Source organism: Trachypithecus francoisi, unplaced genomic scaffold (genome assembly GCF_009764315.1).
Source record: "Trachypithecus francoisi isolate TF-2019V2 unplaced genomic scaffold, Tfra_2.0 Lachesis_group4, whole genome shotgun sequence".
In the NCBI taxonomy this organism is placed as follows: Eukaryota; Metazoa; Chordata; class Mammalia; order Primates; family Cercopithecidae; genus Trachypithecus; species Trachypithecus francoisi.
Genome location: NW_022681469.1, coordinates 144,667,293 through 144,690,638, shown reverse-complemented (window position 1 = coordinate 144,690,638; position 23,346 = coordinate 144,667,293). Strand labels below are relative to the sequence as shown.

General features: G+C 43.1%; 1 protein-coding gene and 1 long non-coding RNA gene across 27 annotated transcripts in view; one reads left to right on the top strand and one right to left on the bottom strand.

Moving 5' to 3' along the window:
- Positions 1-3,538: 3,538 nt before the first annotated feature.
- The window catches only part of IKZF1 (IKAROS family zinc finger 1), a 102,499-nt gene continuing 82,691 nt past the window's right edge, over positions 3,539-23,346 (bottom strand). For 13 of the 26 annotated variants that reach the window (XM_033194268.1, XM_033194276.1, XM_033194265.1 and 10 more), the window contains 3 exons: positions 20,642-20,767; positions 16,243-16,377; positions 3,539-8,074 (listed from right to left, as the gene is read on the bottom strand). In XM_033194268.1, the coding sequence (XP_033050159.1) occupies positions 7,365-8,074; positions 16,243-16,377; positions 20,642-20,767 (971 nt within the window). In that variant the 3' untranslated portion in view covers positions 3,539-7,364. The remainder of the gene's footprint in view (positions 8,075-16,242; positions 16,378-20,641; positions 20,768-23,346) is intronic. The other 13 variants (XM_033194269.1, XM_033194288.1, XM_033194278.1 and 10 more) reach the window with 5 other exon arrangements.
- On the top strand, positions 14,149-20,290 carry LOC117073435. Its single transcript, XR_004433233.1, has 3 exons — positions 14,149-14,243; positions 19,515-19,609; positions 19,999-20,290. It is a non-coding gene; the product is annotated as an uncharacterized LOC117073435 (long non-coding RNA).

Below are 23,346 nucleotides of genomic sequence, written 5' to 3'. Positions count from 1 at the left end.
TGCCTCTGCTGCACTGGACTCTGGGTGCTCTGTGGAGCCCTGAGACGCAGTTCTTTCACTTTACAGTGGGGCACATACCATCTTCCCCAGGCTCATGCGGAACATGCCCAGCATGGTGATGGCTGAGAAGGAGGTTTGTTGCTTCCCAGACACAATTGTCTGATCTCTAAGGGGAATGTGGTTGTGTTCCTGTCTCACTTGGCTGTCATGCAGTTGGAATGAGATAAGGGGGCTAGAAGGTGCTATACAAATGCCAGGTGAGGCAGGAAAGGCTGAGCAGCCACTCCTGCAGCATTGAGCCCAGTGCTCCACAGACACTGATGATTTAATCCTCACTATAACCCTCTAGGCTTTCAGTGAGGAGAAAACTGGGGCTCAGAGAGGTTAGGCCATGTGTCCAATGTCACACAGCCTTAATCTACGGAGCAGATATTCACACCCAGGCTTGGCGGCTCCAGAGTCCCATTCCTAACCACCGTGCCTTATGTACATCTCAACATGCCCAGAGGGACACCTCTAAGGCAGGGCCACCTTGTGCTCCTGGCTGAGGAAATGGCACTTGGCTTTGGAGTTGCAGGAAACTAGGGGAGATCTGTGTGCAGGGTAGGGTCAGTGATTGATCAGGTTCCTGCTTTAACACAATCACTATTGAGAAGTCAAAAGTCTGGGTAGGAGTAAGGAGACTCAGGAGGTAAGGAGGCCATTAGGAGGCTCCCATTGAAGGATGGCCAGGGAGAGAGACTGTGTGACAGTGAGGGTCACTGCGGAGACCAGTGGCAGCTGGGGCATGGCCTTCCATCTTAGTGGACCATGGAGGGCCAGGTGAACAGGCTTGGCTTCTCCATTAGGGGAAATAGGCTGAGATCCAGGGAGTGATGCGGGGATGCCTGTGGACTCAATTTTCTCACCCCTGTTTCCATGTGGATGGACTTTGGTAAAGCCCTTTGCTGGACCCCAGGAGGAAAGGAGTGGCCTAGACTTGAGTCTGGATGTAGGAACCGAGTTGGCTTCCTCTTGCTCCATGGGGGTCTACTGCCTACAGTGTGTAGTTTCTGGTACCCTCTCCCCGTCCTGCAGGGCAGGGGCTCAGCCTTTGCTGGGGCCTCCTGAGCTTAATTGCTACCTGTGGCCAGGTGGGCAAGTCTGTCTAATGCAGGACGAGTGTAATGCCTGCTGAGGTCACACCGTGAAGCTGTGTCCTCTCATCTTGGTTTATGAGTAAGAAAGCTAGTTTTTTGGTTTCCCACTTGTTGATTCTTTTATCTATAATATCTGGTTTGTTTCAAACTCAGGAGGAAAAAAAAAGAGACTATTATTGGTTCCTCCCCTCCATTCCAAAAATGGGTTTGGGCCCAGGAAGACAGTCAAGGCTGTAGCTGTTTCAAGGAGGAATGGATTGGGAGTCTGCTTAGCACGACTTGGGGGCTGGTCCCACACCTCAAGGGTGGGCTGTGTCCAGACCTCCAGCTCCAGAATGTTCTGGAGGAGGCTTCTGAAAGCTGCATTTTTAACAGCCACTCGGGTGATTACAAGCTGCATTTGGGAAACAAAGTCCTGGGAGATCACTGGAGGCACTGGAGCCTGGGCAACGCTGGAGTCAGTGAGGGAGTCTCACGGCAGCTCAAAACTGGGGGTTGGTTTTGTTCAAGCCTGTTTAATGGCAGGAAAAGACGGTGGGAGCCTAGGATGCTGAGGGCAGGGTTGCTATTCTAAGAGCCACGGGGAATCCCTTTCTGCCTTCTTAGAGGAAGTTAGGGGGCGGATGATTTGCAAGAAGTCAGAGAAGACAGATCTGTGCATGCAACAGCAACGTTTTGATTTCAGCTCCGCACAGCAACCCTGTGCCAGCCTGTTCTGGGTTCTGGTGCAGAGAAAAGGCCAGAAGTTTTCAGAAAGATGTCCTGGGCTTTGGAGGAATGTGGAGTTTCTGCTTTGGCTGTCTGAGAACTTCCTCCGGGTCTTTTACCAATTGCTCAATCAATCCCTTGAGTGTCTCTTTTGTGCCTGGCGCTGTGTTGGAGTTGTGAGGCCATGAAAGAAAAGACAGGAGTTTTGAAAACAGCCAAAGGGATTCTGTTCCTTGAGAACCCATGTGCTTCCAATGAGAATATGAGAAGGTTTCACCAAGGAGTCATAACCTCCAAGAGATTTTATTTTGATAGAAAATTTGTGACAAATCCATCAGAAACGGGATCAGGAATTTTTGGGCTCCTAGTCCCCAGTCCTGATTTTTAATTCCCAATTCCAAAGTTCTATGCTAACATCCAAACCATAGTTTGACTTTTAAATTTACCCCACTCCTCGGGAAGAGAAGTGCAGGCAGGCAGCTGTTTCCAGGAGATCAGAAGAAGGTAAATGAATACTCAAGATTTACAGCGTCAAAGGCTATGTTAAGGATAATTCTTATGACTTTGTAAAAGACAAGGTACGGAAAACTAAGAAATGAAGGCTGTCATCCTCCCCATGGCTCCTAAAAGAGTTTTGGAACCTCTCTTTTATGTCACTACATTGCTGGTCTAGCTTCCTAAGGCATTGAGCTGCTAGGCTGTACCATACAGTTTTACAAAAATATATATCAACATATTTCTCACCCTCTTGTCCTACCCCTTACCCTTCTGAATTACTTTTTCCTCTTAGTTTGAGTCCAGGTTATTTTTAACTAACTGTAGGTATTCTTTATTATTATTATTTTTTTTTGCACCATAATCACTGGAAATATGCAGGGTGTAGCTATAAAAATGACTGGATAAATTTGCAAACAGATGTATCATTATATGTATATGTACATATATACAACATGATCCCTCAATGAGGTAACCTAAGGAGGCTGAAAAGTTCTTCTAAAGATGCTGCCTTGGCAAAGATATTTTAAAAAGTCCTTCTTGGGTAGTGGTGCCAGGCCCGGATGTGAAACCTCATATGCTGTTTATTTCACTAGAGTTTCATCTTGTTTGCGTCTGACGTTGTGCCACATTAAAGGTAGTCACCTCACTGGATTTGCTAGATCTGAACCCAAATGATATCTGCCTATTCATCCAAAAGGGACAAGGATTTTCACCACAGAGAGTCTGCAGTAGTACAATTCCGTGGCAGAGCTCAGGCAAACCTCCCATCACTGGCTCAGTCCTGGCATAGCGTGTGGCTCTGCAAACTGCCTATGCTGAAGGTGTACTCACTGTGGTCACTCTGTCCTCTGTGCTCCCACCACCCTGGGTCTGGTCACTCACAGAATGACTGAAGCATGCTGCAGTGGAGAACTGGAAATGTATCTCTTGTTGCCCTCTCTCTCCCCCCACCCTCCAGACTGGGGCCCAGAATGCCCATGTCCAGCACTGTTGTAGACGGGAGGTCTGTCACGTTGAATTGCTGCACTGGCCACATTAAGATACCACGTGTTCCCAAGTGGTATTGCAGCTGTCCCGAGGTCCATCTCTTCTCCCTCTCATACTGGGATTTCACTGGGAGGAAGTCTCGGCAGATTCCTGCTCTGATGGGCCTTCTCTTATGCTAGTGTGGACTTCACGGGATAGGGCAGACAGAGTATTTGTTGCATTTATTTGTTCTATCACTACAGAAGAAGCATTTCAAAATGTGTACAAAAGGATACTCTATTCCTCCAGTGGTACATCCCTTGTTCACAGCTAAACAGCAATAATTTAACATCATCATAGAGGCAGACTGGAAATATGACTGCATTTCTCATTTACAATCCTGTGCATGTACTCGCCAGAAGGGCAGCTGAAGACCTAAAGCTGTACTGGATACAACAGATTCGACCTGAACAATCACCACACACAACATTATAAAAAAGTGTATTAGAAAGTATTGGAAACAATATTGCATATTAATATGTGGTTACACATGTTCACAGTGAGTGCCATTGCACCAAAAGCATTATGTGCTTCTTTTTTCTGATGCCTGTACATCTTAAATAAGTCTAATAATTTTGGTTCATCTTAAAGTAAAAATACATTGAAATGAATGAGAGAGATCTAGATTTTAAGAGTTGACCATTCATTATTGCTGGAACTGAAGAAAGGAAGGATACACTGGTGTCATGATTTGTCTACGTTTAAGTCCAGTTCATCTCGCGTTTGTTTTGGCAAGAAGAGGACGCTACAAAACTCACAGTGCAGTCAAAACAAAACAAAACAAGAAAAAAGCACAAAAATCGGGGGGTGCGGGAACCATATAACAACAAACCTACATCTCAGGCAGCTCTTTCTCAAGGAAGATTCTAAGATTTTATTATGTGGCTAATTCTAAATTGCAAATGGAACATGCTGGTATGTGAAAGCAACTGGTGCTGGGACTTTACCCTTTGCTGATATGCGATGATAATGTGATGATTTTTAGTGACTCTTGAATTAGGATAATCACACTCGTTAGGTACAAATTACAGAAGGAATATGGGGCAAGGAGCTGAGATCCAGGCTTTCCATATCTTGGGAAGCTGGGGTGTCAGAGAGGGGGAGGAACAAGAAACAGCGATTACTAGCTGTAATCAACAGGCCAATCTGTTACGGGTTACCCTCCCATCTCCAGTATTTACTTCAAACACAATGAGAGTGCATGGAATCTAGGCACACAGTAGTACACAGCAGTACCCAAGACACACACTCACGCCATCATACAACAGAACAAACTACGCAACAAAAAGTGTGAAGTCATGCAAACTCCTACTTTACCAGCTAGAAGAGAAACTTCAGCAACTTTTGGTACATTATATGGCCACCTTTTAAACATAAGTTAATTACTTGCTGACATAATATGAAACCTTACTTTAAATACAATAGTTTCAAAGAAAAATGGTGTTACAATATAAAACCACAACAAAAGGTGTGCAAAGAGACATTTATATTGGCTATAAAAGGCAGTGAGAGGAAAGGGCGAAGCAGTTTAGAAAAGAATTCCTGCAACCACTATTTACAGTTCTGGTTTGAGCTTTGCTTGAATTCCACTTGAAAAAATAACTCCCTTCAACCAACTGACTCAGGGGGATAGATGGAAAAGAACAGAGTAGGTGAAATTTGCAACAAACTGACTCTAAGAAGGCGCTCACCTTACAGATATTAACTTGGATAAGGTGCATCTTTCTCTGTAATGGCATATTGAAGGAGGACTGTCTAAAGCCCTTGGCTCCTCTCTCTGTCTTCCTTCACTCAGTGCATTGTTGCGGCCATTTTGTTTATTCCAGTTTCCAAATGCCACACCCTTCTGTGAGCAGAGAAATCCATGACTCAAGAATGGTATCTTTGTAAACTCCATCCTTTCAGCAAAACTCAAATGTTTATGAGGAAATACATTTTTGAAGACTGAAGGGGAATAATTCATTTATAGAATTTATAATGATTCCACAGGAACACAAGTCAGGCTTGACACTGCTGACTGGGAATATTGGGAATATGCTTTAAGTGCTTTTCTATTTTTTTTTTTTGGGAGAGGGGGAGGGCTTCCCAGACCTTTGATTGGTTTAGAATTCAACTGGGTCAGTGGTTCTCCACCAAGAGCGATTTCTCCTCGCAGGGGACAGTTGGTGATGTCTGGAGAGTTTGGGTTGTCAATTTGGGGTGCTACTGGCGTCTATTGGGTAGTGACCAGGGATGCTGCTAATTATTCTACAATGCACAGGAGAGCTCCTGCCTAACAAATAAGTATTCAGCCCAAAATGTCATGGTGCTGAGACTAAGAACCCCTGTTTGGATTAAATGCTGAGGTGTTTATGTACAATTTCCTCTCTGTTGCTTCATTTCTTCTTAGGACAGTGTTGGTGAAGACAAATACTGTAAATATTTGAAATGGTATATTCTCCATTGCCCAGGTGGTTGAGAGTAATAACCTTAATGATAGCATTAATCTCGAAGGAGACCCTTGCTGGTTGGGATTAGAATCTCCACACACCTTCCTTGGGCTTCAGTGCCTCCATGTCATAATATGGACAGGTAGGGTTCTCACCTGCAGTGCCACCTGCCTCCTCTTTCCTGGGGGATCTGGTGGCACTACTCTCTGAAGGTCTGGCTCAGTCCCTCGATTGCCCTGTGCATTCCAATATCCTACAGGCGCGGGGCCAGCCATCCTATGTGTGTGTGGACACACGTGGTGGCTTGCCTTTACATTAAAGAGCTTCAACACGTTTGACAGCTTAGGTTCAAACAGATGAGTTCAGTGTGTTGGCAACAGAGATGCTGGGCTTCACGTATTTCACTGAGCTGAAAATTAATGATCATTCTAAATCACTCCTTTATGGGTTTTAAAACGAGAATAATATACAGTGACGGTAGGTAAAGAAACTTACCAACACTGAGAAATTCAGGCTTGTGGCTACAAACAGATGTACATAATTAAAATGAGGGCCAGGATTGGATCTCCTCAGGAAAAGAGGTTTCTGGCATTAGATGGAACCAGCCAGGGAAGGAAGAGATTTGAAATAAAGCTTTGGTTTCTGAGGAATGTTGCCATTTGAGAGGTTCAAAAAGAATTAAGATCCAAATTTCGGGACTGGTGTTTAAATTGTAGTGACAGACTTTGGGGGCCATTAAACGCATGGGAGTGAAAAAGCGGGGAACAGTGCTCCCCAGATATGCCCACGGGAAGACAGGCTCCTCCTACGGGGCAGCAAGCCTCCGGAGGCTCAGGACATCTGAGCAGCCTCCGCAAAGCCAGTGAATCCAGGAGGATCCCAAAGGCTCTAGCCCAGGGTCTCCCTCCACCCAGGGCAGTCTGACAGACACAACTTTCCCCAAACAATTCATTTTCCTACGCAGAATATGACTTAAAATAGTATTTTCTCTCAAAAGTGTAGCCTCTCCGCCTTAGATGCATGTGGCCCGAAACTGGCCTGGGCACAGGTTGTTGGCCCTGCTGTGTCTTGGCACTCGGTTGGCGGCACACCTGTCCTGTCTGCTCACCTGCAGAGCCACACGGCAGGGGCTGTGCTTTCTGCTTCTGGGGACTGGAAGAAGACACCTGGTGCGCAAAGCCCGTGCTTAGCACGGGGACGAGCACGTTCCTTCCCAGGCTGTGCCGTGTTTTATCTATTTCTCTTTGAAAATTTAGACTAATCGCTTGGAGAAGGGGATTCTAGGAAGCAACAGGTGAGGGAATGTCAGCCAGCAGTCTGGGGAAACATCTAGGAAGGTAGCAGTTATGGATGCTCCCAATGCAGCCCTGCCTCTAAAAATAAAAATCTTTTCAAAAGCAAATCAAACCCCAATCAACCAATTCAAACAAAAAACAAAAACAGCTACAAATCCAAACACAACATTATCTGGTCCAGTCCAGTCTATGCTGCTGGCGGGAGCGAGAAGGCGACAGTCCTTGTGCTTTTCCTGGGATGGCTGGGTGGGGCGGGGGTCGGGAGGGCTTTAGCTCATGTGGAAGCGGTGCTCCCCTCGCGTTATGTGCGACGAGAACTCGTACCGGTCCTGGCTGTGATAGCCGCACATGTTGCACTCAAAAGGATCACGGAAGCCGTGGCAGCCCATGTGGATGGTGTACATGACGTGATCCAGGAAGAGCACCCGGCAGTGTTCGCATTTGTACACCTTCATCTGCTCCCCGCTGGTGCTGACCACGCGGAGCGCGTCCTGCGAGTTCTCGGAGGCGGCGCGCAGCAGGTCGTAGGCGCGGTGCTCCTCTTTGAGCGACAGCCCGTTCCGCGCGTGCGGGGCGATGTGGTTGGTCAGGTAGATGAGGCCGCTGCGCTGCTCCTCGTTGTTGCTCTCGGTGTCCGTGGAGTCTTGGCAGCTGTTGCTCGGGGACGCCTCGCGCTCCGAGGGCACCAACTTGGCCTTGGAGAGCAGCAGCAGGTTCTCCACGGCGCTGTCCTGGGCCGAGTGGTTGGAGCGCGGGGTGCCCTCCGCGAGCGGCTTGTGCAGCTGGTACATGGGGCTGATGACCGGGACCACCTCGGAGCTCCCTGGGGGCGTCTGCACCAGCGGGCGCAGGGACTCGGCCCCCAGGTAGTTGATGGCGTTGTTGATGGCTTGGTCCATCACGTGGGACTTCATCATTTCGTTCTCCTTCTCGTAGCTGGCGCTGCTGTCGTAGGGCGTGTCGGACAGACCCTTGTCCCCTGTGGAAAGCAGGCGACAGTGAGTGGGGCGCGGCCACCTCCGGAACCGGTCAGGTCCCGCAGCAACAGCTGAAATCTACACGCGGGGAGGAAAAGGGGAACGCCGCCTGGGGGCCCAGCACGCCTGCGGCCCCCACACCTACACACATACACACACACCTGCGGACACATCACACCTGCACCACACTGACGGGCTGGGGGAAGGCCCATGCATCTGTCTAGCGGGCACCAAGCCAGGACCCACCCATCATAGGCACTTAAAGAGATTTTGTTGGATAAATGAATAAATAAATAGGGGAACAAAAGATTAATTTAATTATGTTATTGCATTTCATTTAATATTTTAAATGATGCTTTTTCAGTAGAGTGTTCTCAGTAATTTACAACTGGCTAGCTTATACATTTATTGAATTAAAATACATAATAATTTATTCATTATATACAATATATTTAAAATATGTGATATGTTAAATTAATAATTTTAATAATTGTATTTAATACTTTTAATAATCTAGTGTAAAATTTAATCAAAATACATGATGATTGTTTATTTTTGTAATAAAATGACACATTTTTGACAAATAACCCAAAGGTAGATGAGCTCTGTCTTGTGATGAGAGTAGAAAGGATACTCAAAAATAATTATCTGTAGTTGGCAGGCCTGAAGCAGGGCTCCCCAGAAACATGTAGTGGAGAGTAGGAGGCATAGCAGGGGAGCTACAGGGAAAATAGTTGTTATTCATCTGTTATTTTTAGAAAGTACTGAGAATTATTGATTTACAAGGAACTACTGCTGAGGCCTCAGCAGTGACTGGGCCCTGGCCTCGAGAAGCTTCTGATCTAACATCATCAGTTCATAGGAGTCCGTGAGCTCATTTCCCTGGCAATGGTGAAATCAGAACCTAGATTTGGCTTCTTCAATTAGCTTTGTAGAAAATACCGTAATACAAAAAAAAAAATTTCCTTGAAGGCACACCTTCTCAATATGTTGGTCATAAGTTCGGTATGAAATCATGGCTTAATTAGCAAATTCATTAATTACAGTAACTGTCTGCACTCTTACTGGCAACACTGCAGCTGTGTTCTACTTTCAGTGGTGATACATAAATGAGTCAAAGCACATAAGCCCATCCTTGGAATGTCTGAATGGTTTATATTTTACCGCTACTCTGTATATTTCCATCCTTCAACACATCTGGACTGGGCAGAGGGACAGAATGGTGAGCAAGTGAGAATGGTCCCCATCCTTAGCAGCAGACAGCTACTAAGGGAGGGTAGGTAGAAGTTCATGCATGATTGCACAGATAATTCCTTCCCATCTGAGAGATCCACGAAGACAAGGGGAGCTTGCTATGAGAGCATTACACAGGTTTCTGATCTTGTAAGAGTCAGCCAGACAAGGAGGGTTTTGTGTCCCAGTGTAGGGGACAACAAGAAGGAAATTTCTGAAGGGAGAACGGGCTGGGAGGTGTGGCAGGACTGAGTGAAGGTTGGGGAACCAGAGCCCTAGGTGGGGGCTGTGCTGGAGAGGTAGGCAGGAGGGGCAGGCAGAGGCTAGACAGGCAGAGACTTTATCTAAAGGAAAATGGAAACCAGTGAAAGGTTTGAAGGAAGAAGTGGCCTTCTCATTCATTGTGGAAAGAACAGCTTGAAGAGGGGCAAAAGTGAGGGATAATTCAAAACTTCCCCAATGTGCAGGTTATGGCTGATGATGGCTGGTGAGGGTGGTGGCAAGGGAAGGTCCCAACACCTCCCACGCTGCACCTGACACTGAGGTCATCAGCTGGTTCTTACTAACAGAAGGATAAACTACTCTGTAATTCATACATTTACTAATAGTCCTTTTGTAAAATCTGTGACCATTAAGAATTGTTCAGGAATATATGCCCAATTATACCATAAAGTACCTTTGAGTTTCATGTCTTATTTTGCAATGGATATGTATCATATAATAGCCTAGTTTCTGTTTGTTTTCATCTACTGGTGGTCAGAAGTGACATATACTCTGACTACAGAAAGAAAACTTGTGCATGGCCAGTTACGCCCTTCCAGAAACAGAACAGGATGAAACCCCTATGAAGCTGATGGTAGGGACCAAAGAAGTGGTATTTCTCTCCTTAAAGGTCAGAAAAAGTAATTGTATAACATTACTGAAACCACACACATTTTTTGTTTCTCTTTTTGTGTTGAGCAGCTAAATGTCTTGTTACACTAACTCCAGAACAGAATGAATCCATTCTAGTTTGTATCCAAGTCTACCCCTCTACCGAATCACAGCAAGAAACGCAAGAAACGGAGGGGAATGGACTTTGTAGCCAATTTTGCTAAATATAGAAGTCTTTACAGCCCCACCAAAAGGGTGCTTTCCCACCTAATCATCCTGTCTCTCCCCAAGTCATGGTTGTGTGGTTTCCCAAGCAACCCTGAAATCTGTTGTTTTCAAACTTGGTATCACAACAAATGGGTGTAGGAAAAAAATCAACATATATGTCAGATTACTGTGGCACGTGAAAATTACCATAGAATTTCTCTTCCTTAATACCCAGTGAAACAAGAAAAATAAAAACCTCTAAATTTCACCAACAGCAATCAGCTAAAGGAACAGGTCATGTATAGTCATAGAATATTATATATAAACATAATTATATAGAATATGTACTTCATTATGGTGTGTGTGAGTACACACAGACACACACTCAAAGACTAGAAATTCTGGAATGAGATGTAGGGCAAAGCTTCGCTGTTAATCTCATTTCCAAATCTTTAGGTGTGAGTCAAGAATAACCTCAGCATTTTCCCTCATATCTTCCTATCTATAAAGACATGATTCAAATAGGTATATTTTCCCTGTTCTGATCAGAAAAGCAGTTGAAACCTTGGCTGACAAGAATCAGATGACCATGGAGAAGTGAGCCCCTGCGGGCTCACTGGGACAGAAGCAAAGTCCTCTGTGGTCTACACTGAAGAGGAAGATGGCTCGAAGCCCCAGAGAATCTCCTGTGGGGATGAAAGCATTCCCCAAGTAGGTACAGTGCTGATGGCTTAGGGTATGTAACTAAATTTCAGATGAGGGAGAGAGAGCAAAGGAAAAGTATTTTAACAAAGGCTGCGCTTTGCCTCACCAGACTCCTCCAACCCCATCTTTGTCATTCTTTTAGGATTTAGAAAACTCAATAGCTCTCACAGGAAAAAAAGTGTAGTGGGAAGAAGGCTGAAATGTCAATCAAGCTATATCAGACCAAGTAGAATAAGCAAGATGAAAAGAAATGTCAGGGTTACTAAGAAAATATTTTCTAGAAATACAGGGGAAGAAAGGAAGCAAAACACAGACCATCGAGCCCCTCCTAGGGGAAAAAATCCTTAATTCCAAGAAGAGAGGAAATGCCTCATAATTGCTTCATAACATGGAATCAATTTTAAAAGTATTCAAAATAAAATACAAAAGCAACGGAATAAGACAAAGAAAGAGATTTCAGATCTCAGGAGACAAGATAAGGAGCAAAATAATATTATTACAGAATAATGATGGATTAAAAATACATCCTCAAGCACAATACAATGATAGAAATAGAACATCTATAGAAACTTTTTTTAAAAAGTTACTTGAATGTAACATCCAATCAATTTAAGAGATTAATCAACATAGACAGAAATAAGAATAAAAGGGCAGGGTCTGATCCTTGAATCTATTTAAATAGAGTTAGTAATAGAACCGGAACTACTAAAAATTAAATTACTGACAGAGGAAAACCACAAGAGAACAGTGAGTAAATGTAAAAATAGACAGAGAAATAAACAAAAAACGTAAAGAACTGTTAACAGATATGGAAGACAAATTATCTAACATACGGACAACTAGTATCCCTCAACGGAGATCACAATAGATGGAACAAAACATATATATATAAAAGAGAATTTCCCAGAAATAAAGAGAGAAAAAAAGGGGACTTTCTAGATAAAATGGCAGGTATTTTTATTCAGAACGAATAGACCAAGATACATCCTAATCAGGGTATTTAACTTCAAGGTTAAAGAAAGAACCCTCAGGCATTCAGGAATAAAATGCAAATCACCTTGAAGAAGAAACAGTTACACCAGACTTGATGTTTCCACAGCAACATTCAACAAGCAGGGCCATCAGCCAAATCTAAAAAGTTCTCAAGCGAGAAAAAGAAAGAGTGGCCCAAGATCATAGACTCTGTCAAAATGCTCGTCAAATACGAAGGCAACAGGCCAGCATCCTCAAACACAATACAGTGATAGAAATAGAACACCTATAGAAACCCTTTTTAAAAAAGTTGCTTGAATGTAAAGTCCAATCAATTAAGAGATTAATCAAAATAAACGGAAATTAGAACAAAACAGCAGGGTCTGATCTTTGAATCTATTTAAATAGCATTAGTAATAAATAAACTACTATGAATTATGATTACAGAATAGAGTGTGAATATTATAAAGCTGGACAATGTAAAAATAATAAGATAATGTGAACACTGGAACACTGAATGTGAACTGGAATACTGTCCTTATTTTTCAAAGCAGTGAGCCAGTAAATACTGCTTAACTTGAAACAACCGGATTAAAGAAAATTCAAATTTCTTAATGTTTTTCATAATACATATTTTTAATCTTAGAGGATCCTTTAAAAATAATATTCCTTTATGTGAGAGGATATTTAAGATAAGCCAATTCTCCAGTTTTGTTCGGGTCTCTTTTCGCCTCTTGAATTTAAGGCATGTATGATATGTTGGAATCTTTATGAAAGTATTTATTTCATATTTACCTATCCATCAATCCACCTAGTTCATCAGCCTATCCACTCACATACATATGCATCAGAAGATATTTAGAATGTTACTTATTTACTTTTAATATTGGTAATTTCTGGATGTTGGGCTTTGTGGTGATTTGAAAACATTAATCTTTGCATTAAAATTCTTTATATTAACTTTGTGTTATTTTAACAATACAACAGGGTTTCTTTTTCTTACAAAAGAAGAAAATATACTTAGATAATTATAATGGGTAGCACAAATATTGGTAATTGTTGTTTTCCTCTTTGTGCTTTTCTCTATTTCAAAAATGTTCCCAAGTCAAGCACCAGACAGACTAAAAACAATAATTATCATTGCTATTTAATATAAGCACTTTTCTAATTAGATTAATCAGTCCTGTTGACCTGTATTTGATGATCTCAGAGGGGGAGATCTTTAATGGCCCCAGTGGTGAGGAATGTTGCTGGCAAAACAAATACTCATTCACACTCATGTCAAAGTTTAAGGAAAAAATTTTAATCATAGGTTATAGATCAATAAAGCAAAACTATATGCCACTCTGAGCAATAGTCATCATGAAAATCATATCATCTTACATTCTTAAGATGCTTTCTAGTGTTGGGAGCACCATCACATCCATCACCCCTTCTGAGCCTCAGGATAGCTCTGGGAAGAGGCAGGGTAACAGATCCACACCCATCCCACAGATGGCAACACTAAGCCCAGCACCATACTCAAGGCCACCAATCACTCCTAGCTGGAGCTGACTTTGAAGCATGGGGCTCTTTCAACTGAACCACTATTGGGCCAGCTTGTGTGAGAACAGCTGTATTCCTACTCTCTTTCCACGTTCACATGAAGGCTAAACTCAGCCTCCAAGAAGCGGAGAGGGGCCTTAGAGACTCACTCACCTTTTAATTTTAGGGCTGCAGAAGCCGTGACACATTGGGAGTGACTGATGGAAATCTGATCAAGTTGAAGTGGGGGTAAGGTAGGCATTTTAGGGCAGGAAGAGGCATCATTTTTACAAATGAACTCCCAATCACCAACAGATTATGCAGCTGCTTGTGAGTCTTTTGCTCCAAACTCCTCTTCTGCTACCCTTGTCCACTGTTCCTACTATGTCCCCTGGGTACTCCTTTTTCATCTTCGCCTTGCCTCATCAGAGCACTGTGTTGTTTATTTCTTCTACTAACACAGAAGCATCTCAAGCCAACGCCCACATTGTGGTCTCACAAGGGTGGGGGTTGGGGAGTGGCTCCAGTAGAGTTTCACAGATGAATTTCTTGTTTGGTTTCAAGTCTCCAAAAGCTAAAAGGGGCTGCAAATGTTCATTCACCAAAGCATTCTCCAGGCTCCTCACCTGACAGAGGATGCTGTCCCTGCTTCTTAAGGTCAGTAACCCTTCACTCCCCTTGCACACACTCGCTGCCTTGTCTCTGCCCAAATCCCAGTCACCACCCATCTCTCTGTCACTGTGTCCACCCCGTGGGCCTCCAAGCAGATGCTGGGCCCTGTGCCCAGTGCTGCTAGAATCCCACAGCTTATGCTCAGCACAGGACCCCACTCCTACTCCGTTCAGGATGGCAAGGCCTCCCTCGTTCTCATGGTCTAAAGGCTCAAGTGTATGTGGACAACTCCCCACTGGCTAAGCCAGTGACTTTCGTACTTTATGTACACTGAATCCTTCTCTCCCTTGCTCCTCTCAACCCCCACCCTATGACTAACCTCTGATTAATGAAAAGGTCAAAATGGAGCCCTGTTTGAAGCTGCAAGAGGGAGGCTGGTGCCCAGGACTTGGTCTTGCCTCTGTCCTTCCCCCTTCCTGTCATCCTGCAGGTCAACAGGTGCCCTCTGGGACCCTTGGCCTCACTAGCCCCTGTTCTGGCCCCACCTCTCTCCCACCACAATTTCCCCATGTGTCACAAACACCAGAAGTCCTTGAAAATCAACATGTCAAAAGCAAAACCCCGTCTTTTCCCAGAACCTGGTGTTATCCTTTTCATCAAGGGCACACTACTCTACTGGAGTCAGTGTGACTCATGGTTTTCCTCACCCAATCCCTGCCTTCAGCCCTATGTTCCTCTGACAGCAACCCTTCTCCTTCACAAGCCCCTCTTTCCATGCCTGCTGCCACTGCCTCTGCACTCTCCCTTTTCCAGTCATTTTTTGGTACTTGATGTCTTTACTATCCTAGCCATTGCTCTCACGAAAAATAAGGCAATGCTTCTTTCCTGCTGACTGAATGAAGGGTTCTTCTCTCACCTGGTATCTGAAGCCATTCATCCTGTGGCAGAGCTGCCTAGGACACCTTTGCTTTTCCTGCTTCCCCAAGGGCACCTGAGTTATGCTGGGAAGATGCCCTGCTCCTCTGTCATGTCCTTAGGCCCCCACTCCAGCTCTCGTGGTCAGCATGGTTTCTCATTGATCTTAAACATCTGCCTAGATTCCCCCATTCCTCCAACACCTAGAATGTGCTGAAACCCTATTCCTCTTCCAAGGTGCCTCTCAGCCTCATGAAGCTTTTACTGGTCCTCTTTCCTGGACAGAGTTAACCTTCACCCCGAGGGTTTCTAAATGTTTTCACAATCTCGGAGTCATGGGATGTTCACAATCACCCTGTGAGGATACTAAAGCATGGAACCAAGGCTCTAGGGGCAGAGCCATTTTACTAAGGTGACAGAGTTGGCGAGTGGCAGTGGCTGTGTATTGACTCTGAGCTGGTTCCTAAGCCTACTGCCTTTCCACTTGGACCCTGGCTTGCCGTCCCTGCAGCGTCTGGCTGGAAGGTGGTGTTGATGCGTCTATCACCTACTCTGGGCATTACTCCTAGAGAGAAGGATGGTCTGCTTCTTTTTTTTTTTTTTATCCCGCAAAGCATTAGGCAAAACAGCAATCCTAGCTAAGCCCTGTCTTCACTGGACACTTCTCAGGGGCCAGTCACTGTATGATTCTTCCCATTAACCCTTCAGAGTCCCCCATAAGGGGAGAGTTAAGAGCTTCATGTGAAAAATGAGGATCTGAAGCTCCGAGAAGCCGGCCAGGCCTGGAGTGTCCTGCAGTGTGGTGTCCCCCAGCCAAGCCAGGCCCAAACTCTCCACCCTGTGCACGCTGGTGCAGCCGCCCCTAGGAGCGATGTCCACAGGCATATCACAGTGTACCCCCAGATGCTGCAAAATCATATCTAGGAAAAACTGATGGGAGGTTTGCCATTTCTAAGACACTTATTGGAAAAAATTCTAAGATATTTAAGGAATGTTAAGCTTACCAATTTTTGCTTTTGAAAAATTAAGATTTTTTTTCCCTTTCTTCTACCCTCAACTAATTTCTACTTGCAACGAAAACACCCACATAGTTTTTTTTTTTAAGAGACAGCAAACATTTAACTCTTACCAAGAAATTTCTGAGGCATAGAACTCTTACGTTTGGCGACGTTACTTGCTAGTCTGTCCAGCACGAGAGATCTCTCTGATCCTATCTTGCACAGGTCTTCTGCCATTTCACTGTGATTAGTTTCTTCTTTAATGACTAAAGTCAAAGACAGTTAGAGAGGCCAGTTTAGAAAGGCTTACGTTTAAAGGGTTCAGTCGCGTCCAATGTTAAATCTGACATTCGTTAAGTGCCTACAAGAGCTAGGCCCTTCCTAGAGATTAATTCTAATCTTCCCAGCAACACTGCCAGACAGGCAGAGGCAGCCACAGCAATGCCAACGACCAGCTACGTGCAAATGCTTCTTCCTCCAACAGCTGCTCACCACACATCATCCTCTTTAAGCCCAAATGCACAGGCACTACCACCATCGCCAGAGGCTGGACTGGGATTAAGTATTGATGTCCCTTTGACAAGTCCTTTGAACTTTTCACAATACTCCTAAATCTACTACGTCCGTCAGTCCCTAACAGCAGCCCTCTGAGATGCAAAGAACTGTCTGACCTAATGTCTGACTTCATGGACCAGCACAGTGAACTGAGATACAAAAATGTGGCCCCCAAGAACCTACAGCAGATCTGGGCAATGTGGAGAAAAACCCAGAGTCCCTTATCCCTGAGCACACAGCAAACTCCTGAAAATCAAAGCACCCCGACTATTGTAGAAAATTTAGAAATTATGGAGGCAAATGTTGATGTGTGGGCCATTTCTAGTCACTCTTGATTGTTCTATGTTATCTCTTTCCAAAATTGAAAATACAACTTTGTATCCTGCATAGCCGGATCTATATTTACATCTAGTTATTGTGGTTGGAGGTATAAAAATATAACTCTTTCATTTCCCGGCAATTTATCCTAGTCTATAAGGAGGTGATAATGTAAACTGATTATCTTAAATGCCTGATCGATTCTTCCGATACCATTCCTGTCTTGTGCTTCCTCCTGCCTCATCTATTTCATGCTGATTTATCACGGGGTCTTTGGTAGGTTATCCATCTCTATTATTGATTTATCTGTCTATTCTTCAAAGAGTTCCATCCATTTCAGCTACATTTCATACATCACTTGACATTACTCTTCTTTTAAAAAGTTGCCAATTATCTCATGTATATATGCAGATACTTTATGATACATGGTTACCAGATTCCAGTAAAATTTACAAGCCAGTTTTATGTTGAAATGATACAGTAATTTGGGCAGAGGCACATGGACAGCATCCAGCCCTCTCTACCTCTCCAATCTCCCATGTTTTCTTTCCTACCTCATTATGGTTTGCTGGTTTTCTTCATTTGTAAGTATTTTATGTTTTCATTGATATTATGAATGTTATTTTGAAAACATGTATTTCAAACTGGCTATTGTTGCTGGTATATTTTATATTTTAACATTTGAAATATATTTTTTTAAATTAAATGGGCAAACATATATAGCTCACACCCTGATTTATATGCAAGATAAAGATAAATCCATAAAACCCAATTCCACTGGCCACACACTCCATCTATTAAGCTAATATGCTTCCTGATATGTCCATCTTTCTCTGCAAAGCTGTGCCCACGGCCTGCCCAGGGCTCCCAGAAGTCAGGGGTCTTCCTCTGCACCATGGTGCAGGGCCTCCCAAAAGCCTGCACCCCCAGAGGCAATCACAGCAAGGAACAAGTGAGCCTGATGCTCGTGAGTCACAGGCTGCTCTGTCATTAGATACATGCACCTCCAAGGGCTGGTGATTCTGTTTGTGCACCAAAGGCTCAAGAGAAACTTATTTTTTCCATAAAGACATGAGGAAATTATAACAGGTGGCCAAAAGCCTTTTACTAAAGAAAATTATATTCAGAAAATTCATCTTTTCCTATATTGCCTAATTGAGGCTTTGATTTTACTGAATTCAACCAATCTTAGGGGGTTTTGGGGGTTGGAGAAGAGACTATTTGCCCATCCATCTGAGCACAGACAAAGGGTTCTCAGAGGGGGACAGAGGAGGAGAGATGCATCAGAAGGCACAGGTTCCACCCACCCAGGCACAGCACAGCTGAAAAGACCAAGCTTGCCCTGCCTGCCTTCCTGGTCCCAAGCACAGTTCAGGAAGACTTCTGTCAAAGCCCTCAATACTCCAAGTTCCTTAAACCAGCAGCACCTACAAGTGCTAGGTGTTGGCAAGGGCAAAAACCAAAGGTGACTGTCAAAAGGTACTTATGATCATTTTGCACCTTTTGAGGCCATACCAGACAGAAAGAATTCAACAGAATTAAGTGCAAGCCTGGCTTTGTCTGCTGCCACACTGAGACCAGACCATTGCTCCTTCCTAGAGAAGCTTTCATACCTCCTGAGTGAGGGGACACAGAGGCATCACGATGGTAGTCCAAGTAACTTAACCAACAAAGGGAATACATTAACATTTTAGGGTGAAACTGATACTCACCACAGGGTAATATTTAATACACATTACTGGCATGTAGCCTTACTGACACAGAGACCAACAGAGAAGAATTAGCTTGATGGTATCAGTATATCAGTGACCTAAACCTTCATGTTTAGGCAAGTACCTGACACATGTCTAGGCTCCTGCTCACACCTGGATCCACCCCCTTATGTTTCTCCCAGAGCGCTGCTATGAGGGTGGCCAGGCACGAATCATCACTCACATTTAAGCGATGAGCTCTGGGTCACACTCAAAAACAGAGAACTCAAACCCAGGTCTCAGTGAAATGAATGCTGCTTCTCCCGCTCCCCTGGAAGCAGCTCTCATGTACTGCAGCTTGTTTCTTTGGTAATGAAAACAGTGGAGGAAACAGAAATGATATACCGTCTGTTTCTTTTGTTCATTTTGTCTTTTCAATTCTATGTGCATATCAGATTCCTGTATTCAACAGGGCTTGGCATTATTGATTATAAGTCCTCAGTAAATATTTGTTGAGTAAATAAAATGGCTTATTAAGCATTAATATGCAAACTACATCATTAGGAGCACTTCCTTCCAAGACCCGTTCATTTATTTTTTACAGAAAAATACAATATTTGATGTTGACATTTTATTTCAAAGGAACATAATCATCCTCTCATCCATTAGTCTTCTGCCTTGCGGTCTGGTCATGTGAATTAATAACTGTTACATTATTATTATTTTAACATCCAGTTTCTTCTCTTCCACTCACACTCACCTTCAATGCCTTTCCATTCTAGACCTGAGATTTTGAAAGAAGCCAAATGATAATTTAATGATATCTTCCCATTTCACAGGGAGAAGATTGAGACCTGGAGGAATCACCTGTGAGCCCCAGATCCCTGGCTGACTGGCAAAGGAGACAACAGTCTGGCTGCAGAGCTCTGGCCAGGTGAGATGTTGCCTCTCCATGCCAAGACTAATTGGAATCAATTTTTAGCCATTCCCAACATTCTTTTTTCCTCCTCTCATCTGCCACTAATAATCTGAGGGTACTCTGGTGAATTTTCCCTTTTGAACCATTTATTAAAGTCCGAAAGGTGAATGAACGAGGCTTAATAAATTTTCCACCACTCGTTAAATTGCAACCTCACAGTCTAGTGATGGCTTTTCCAGGAGCAGTGATAAATGAATACTGTTTTGAAAGAGATTAGCTTTATATGATCTCTTTATAAATTGTTTATCTCTTAAAAAATTAGGGAAGAACCTTTTATAACACTGCCATTCCTCCAGGTGAATCCAGCCTTCCTCGGTAATCTTTCCACATCATTTATTCTACAGGCTCTGGGGTTGGAATCAAGTGCTATCTCGTTATGCAATACAGCGGAGCATCACAGCTCCTGAGAAAGAAGCGGCCTTTCCTCTCATCCTTCGACAACCTCAATACTATCAACTACCAGGGGCTTCCAACAAACTTCAACCTCGCACTTCAGGCAGGAGTGGATACCCTGCCCTCACTCTGAACTGATGCTTAAAATCACAGTCTGAAAGTTCTTATTTGATAAACTTCGTTAAAAAATTGTTTTAAAACAAGATTTTACATTTTATTTTGTTTACAAAGAAATAATCACTGCCTGAGGTGTGTGTTTTTTTTTTTTTTTTTTTTTTTGTTGTTGTTTTAAAACCACCAACATCCAAAAAACAACCCCAAAACTTTTAAGGTCACTGCTATCCTAGGAGTTTCTCCCGATCGGAAGTGGGAAGGGTTTTAAAATCAAGCTCTCTCTGGTCAGATGAGGACCTAGAAAGCACAATGTGCTTCTGGTGAAACTGTGATGTTATTGGCCAAAAACTTTCCTCCCTCCTAGCCCCAGCAGGAAGCAGGCCCAAGGCTCTGCTCCTAAGGCTGCATGCAGAGCGCCCTCCTTCCCCACCATGCTGGGGGGAGAGCCCACCAGGCTGGCCTCCGAGCAGCAGCGCTTACCTGGGTACAGTGTGCCCGGAAGGCCCATGCTTTCCAAGTAGTTGTGGCAGCGCTCTTTATGTTCCTCTAAAGAGCTTCGCTGTTTATAGCTTCGGCCACAATATCCACATTTGTGAGGTTTACCAACTGCAGAAAACACAATTGAGTTCAAGACCGCAATTAAATGCCAGCCTTATGTGTAAGGGAAATGCATGCAATACAATTATTACCAAAAAAGTTTTAAAAAAAATTCTACCCTTGAGAGCTAAAAGTGTGATGGACTTGGTGAAAATTCCTGAATTCAAAAATGTTGGTGGCCAAGGGTTTCTTTCATTGTACCAAGAACTCATGCGATTCTTGTTTTGTCTTAGTTTGTCTACTGACTACCAAATTCTCTCCTGCTTCAATCACGGAAGCCTAACCTTTAACTGGAGAAAATGAGCCGCTGCCATGTTATAATGTGGATGCCAGCAACTGGACAGAGATGTGAGGAAGGCCCGTGTCTTGGCCACATTGTCTGCAGATTTGCCTCCAGAGTAGGCCTTGGTCTATGCTGTGGGCCGGATCTGCCTTGACGCTGGTGCTACATCTAACATAGCCAGAGTGAATTCAGTTCCAGGTGCTAAAATGGGTAACTTGAGGTCTCTAAGAAACCATGCTGGACAAATATGCTTGAATGAAATAAGTGTGTTATTTCACAAATGTATTTTCTTACATAATATAAATATACCTTATGTTTGTATTATGTAAGACAAAGTATTTTGTATTTTCCATTCATATGTATATGTAATACAAAATATTTTGTATTTTCTATGCATATATATTTCTATTCTATGTATATGTATATTTATATGTGTATGTATTTTCATATATTTCTATGTATATGTATTTTTACATATATATACATAGAAAATACAAAATACATTGTTCATAAACAGAGCTTATGGAAAAGCTCTGCTTTCTTGCCAAAGAGCTTTAGGATGGTGTAGCTTCTAGATCAGCCTTGTCCAACAGAACTTACTATCATGATAGAAATGCTCTCTATTGGTGCTGTCCAATATGGTAGCCACCAGCAACATGTAGCTGTTGGACATAAAAAGTGTGGCTAGTGCCACTGAGGACTGAAGTTTAAATTTTGTTTAATTTTAACTTATTATAATTAACAATACTGCATGTGGCTAGTGGCTACTGTATTGGGCAGTGCAGTTCTATATAATGAGTTTTAGTCCTTTCTGGATTTTACTGAGTGATATTTTAGGAAAGAGAAAGACTAGTCAAGAATTCATATCATGCCTAAGTTTAAGGACTTCAGTAGATACCATTTTAAGAGACAAACTGAATAAAGTATCTTTAATCACTTATATAAGGAATATAAATTTCCAACCTAATAGCAGAATCTTCTACTTCTTTCTCATGTTGTTTTATTGAACATATTTCAAAGTATTGTATAAAAATTAAGAGCACCCAAATAGAATGTCTGGTACAATGGTTTAGCCAAAGCTTATGTTGGTTAAATCTCTTTCCTAGGTGAACAGAAGCTACAGGAAGAAGACCAACATGAAAGCCAAAATTTGACTTCTGGACCATTTAATAGAGAATGAAAAGGATTTTTATTTATCTACACAAAGTGATGTACCCCCAGTATCAGGAGATAATGTTGAAACACATAATTTTGCCTAAAATTGCACATTTTATTGAGTATCGCTTTTAGAAATTAATAGGATATAGATAACCATTCGATGTCCTTTCCTGAAAAAGCTATAACTTCAGTAAATTCCATGATCAAATTGCTTCCTGTATATATGACATGGTGTCTGAATATCCATTTTTCTGAAAATATGATTGATTTTAACTTTGGAACATAAGAAGTATGTTCACTATAAGCAACTGAACTCAAGTGTCTCTTGAAGCATAGCCCAATATTCTGTGGGAAAGAAATTCTAAGCTTGCAACTTCCAAAGGAAGCCATGAGGCAGGAAGGGAGATCACTTCTCCACCCCTCCAGCTCCCCCAGTCCCCTCTTGCTATCAGCATGGGACAAATTCCCTAACTCTCTCCCTGCTAACATGCTAGTTCATAAGACCTCAGGCCACCACCAGTTGCTAGAGAAAGCTGTGATGTTGATCCTGGTTTTTAATGGGACAGGGAAGTCACCATTCCACAATGGAGTAGAGTGTGGCCACATTTGAATTTGCCAGACAAAGGCCAAAGTCCTTCTTTCACTTCAGTGAAATCATGTTGAAGAAATTATCGTTTTTTTTCCCCAAGAGCAGTGTGTGGCTCTACAGCATTTTTGGACAGACAGATCCCTAGCAGCCCTGCATCCATGATGGGTTTTCTCCACTGGCTCATCCATGGATCCAGAATAGAAATACACGGTCCAAAGTCTACCACCATTCTGTAATTACTCAAGTAATTAGTGGTACTTAGAGTAGGATACCATCATGCCTCAAATGAAATACATAGGCCTGGAGCCAGAATAACATAAAGTACTCTACTAGATGTTCCTAACTCCACAACAAGAAAGGAAAGATAGCAGCTCTGCTTTTAAGGACTGATGTGCATGAGAGATTCCATTGCAATGAGAGTAATCTAGGAGTGATGATGACCTATGGTTGGTGTCAACCTAAGAATGAATGCTTGTGTTTTCCACTGACATGGGAAGCGGTGCTTCCCACTAACCCAAGGCAATGTTGCTGCCAACTGAGTCCATGTTTACATGGCTC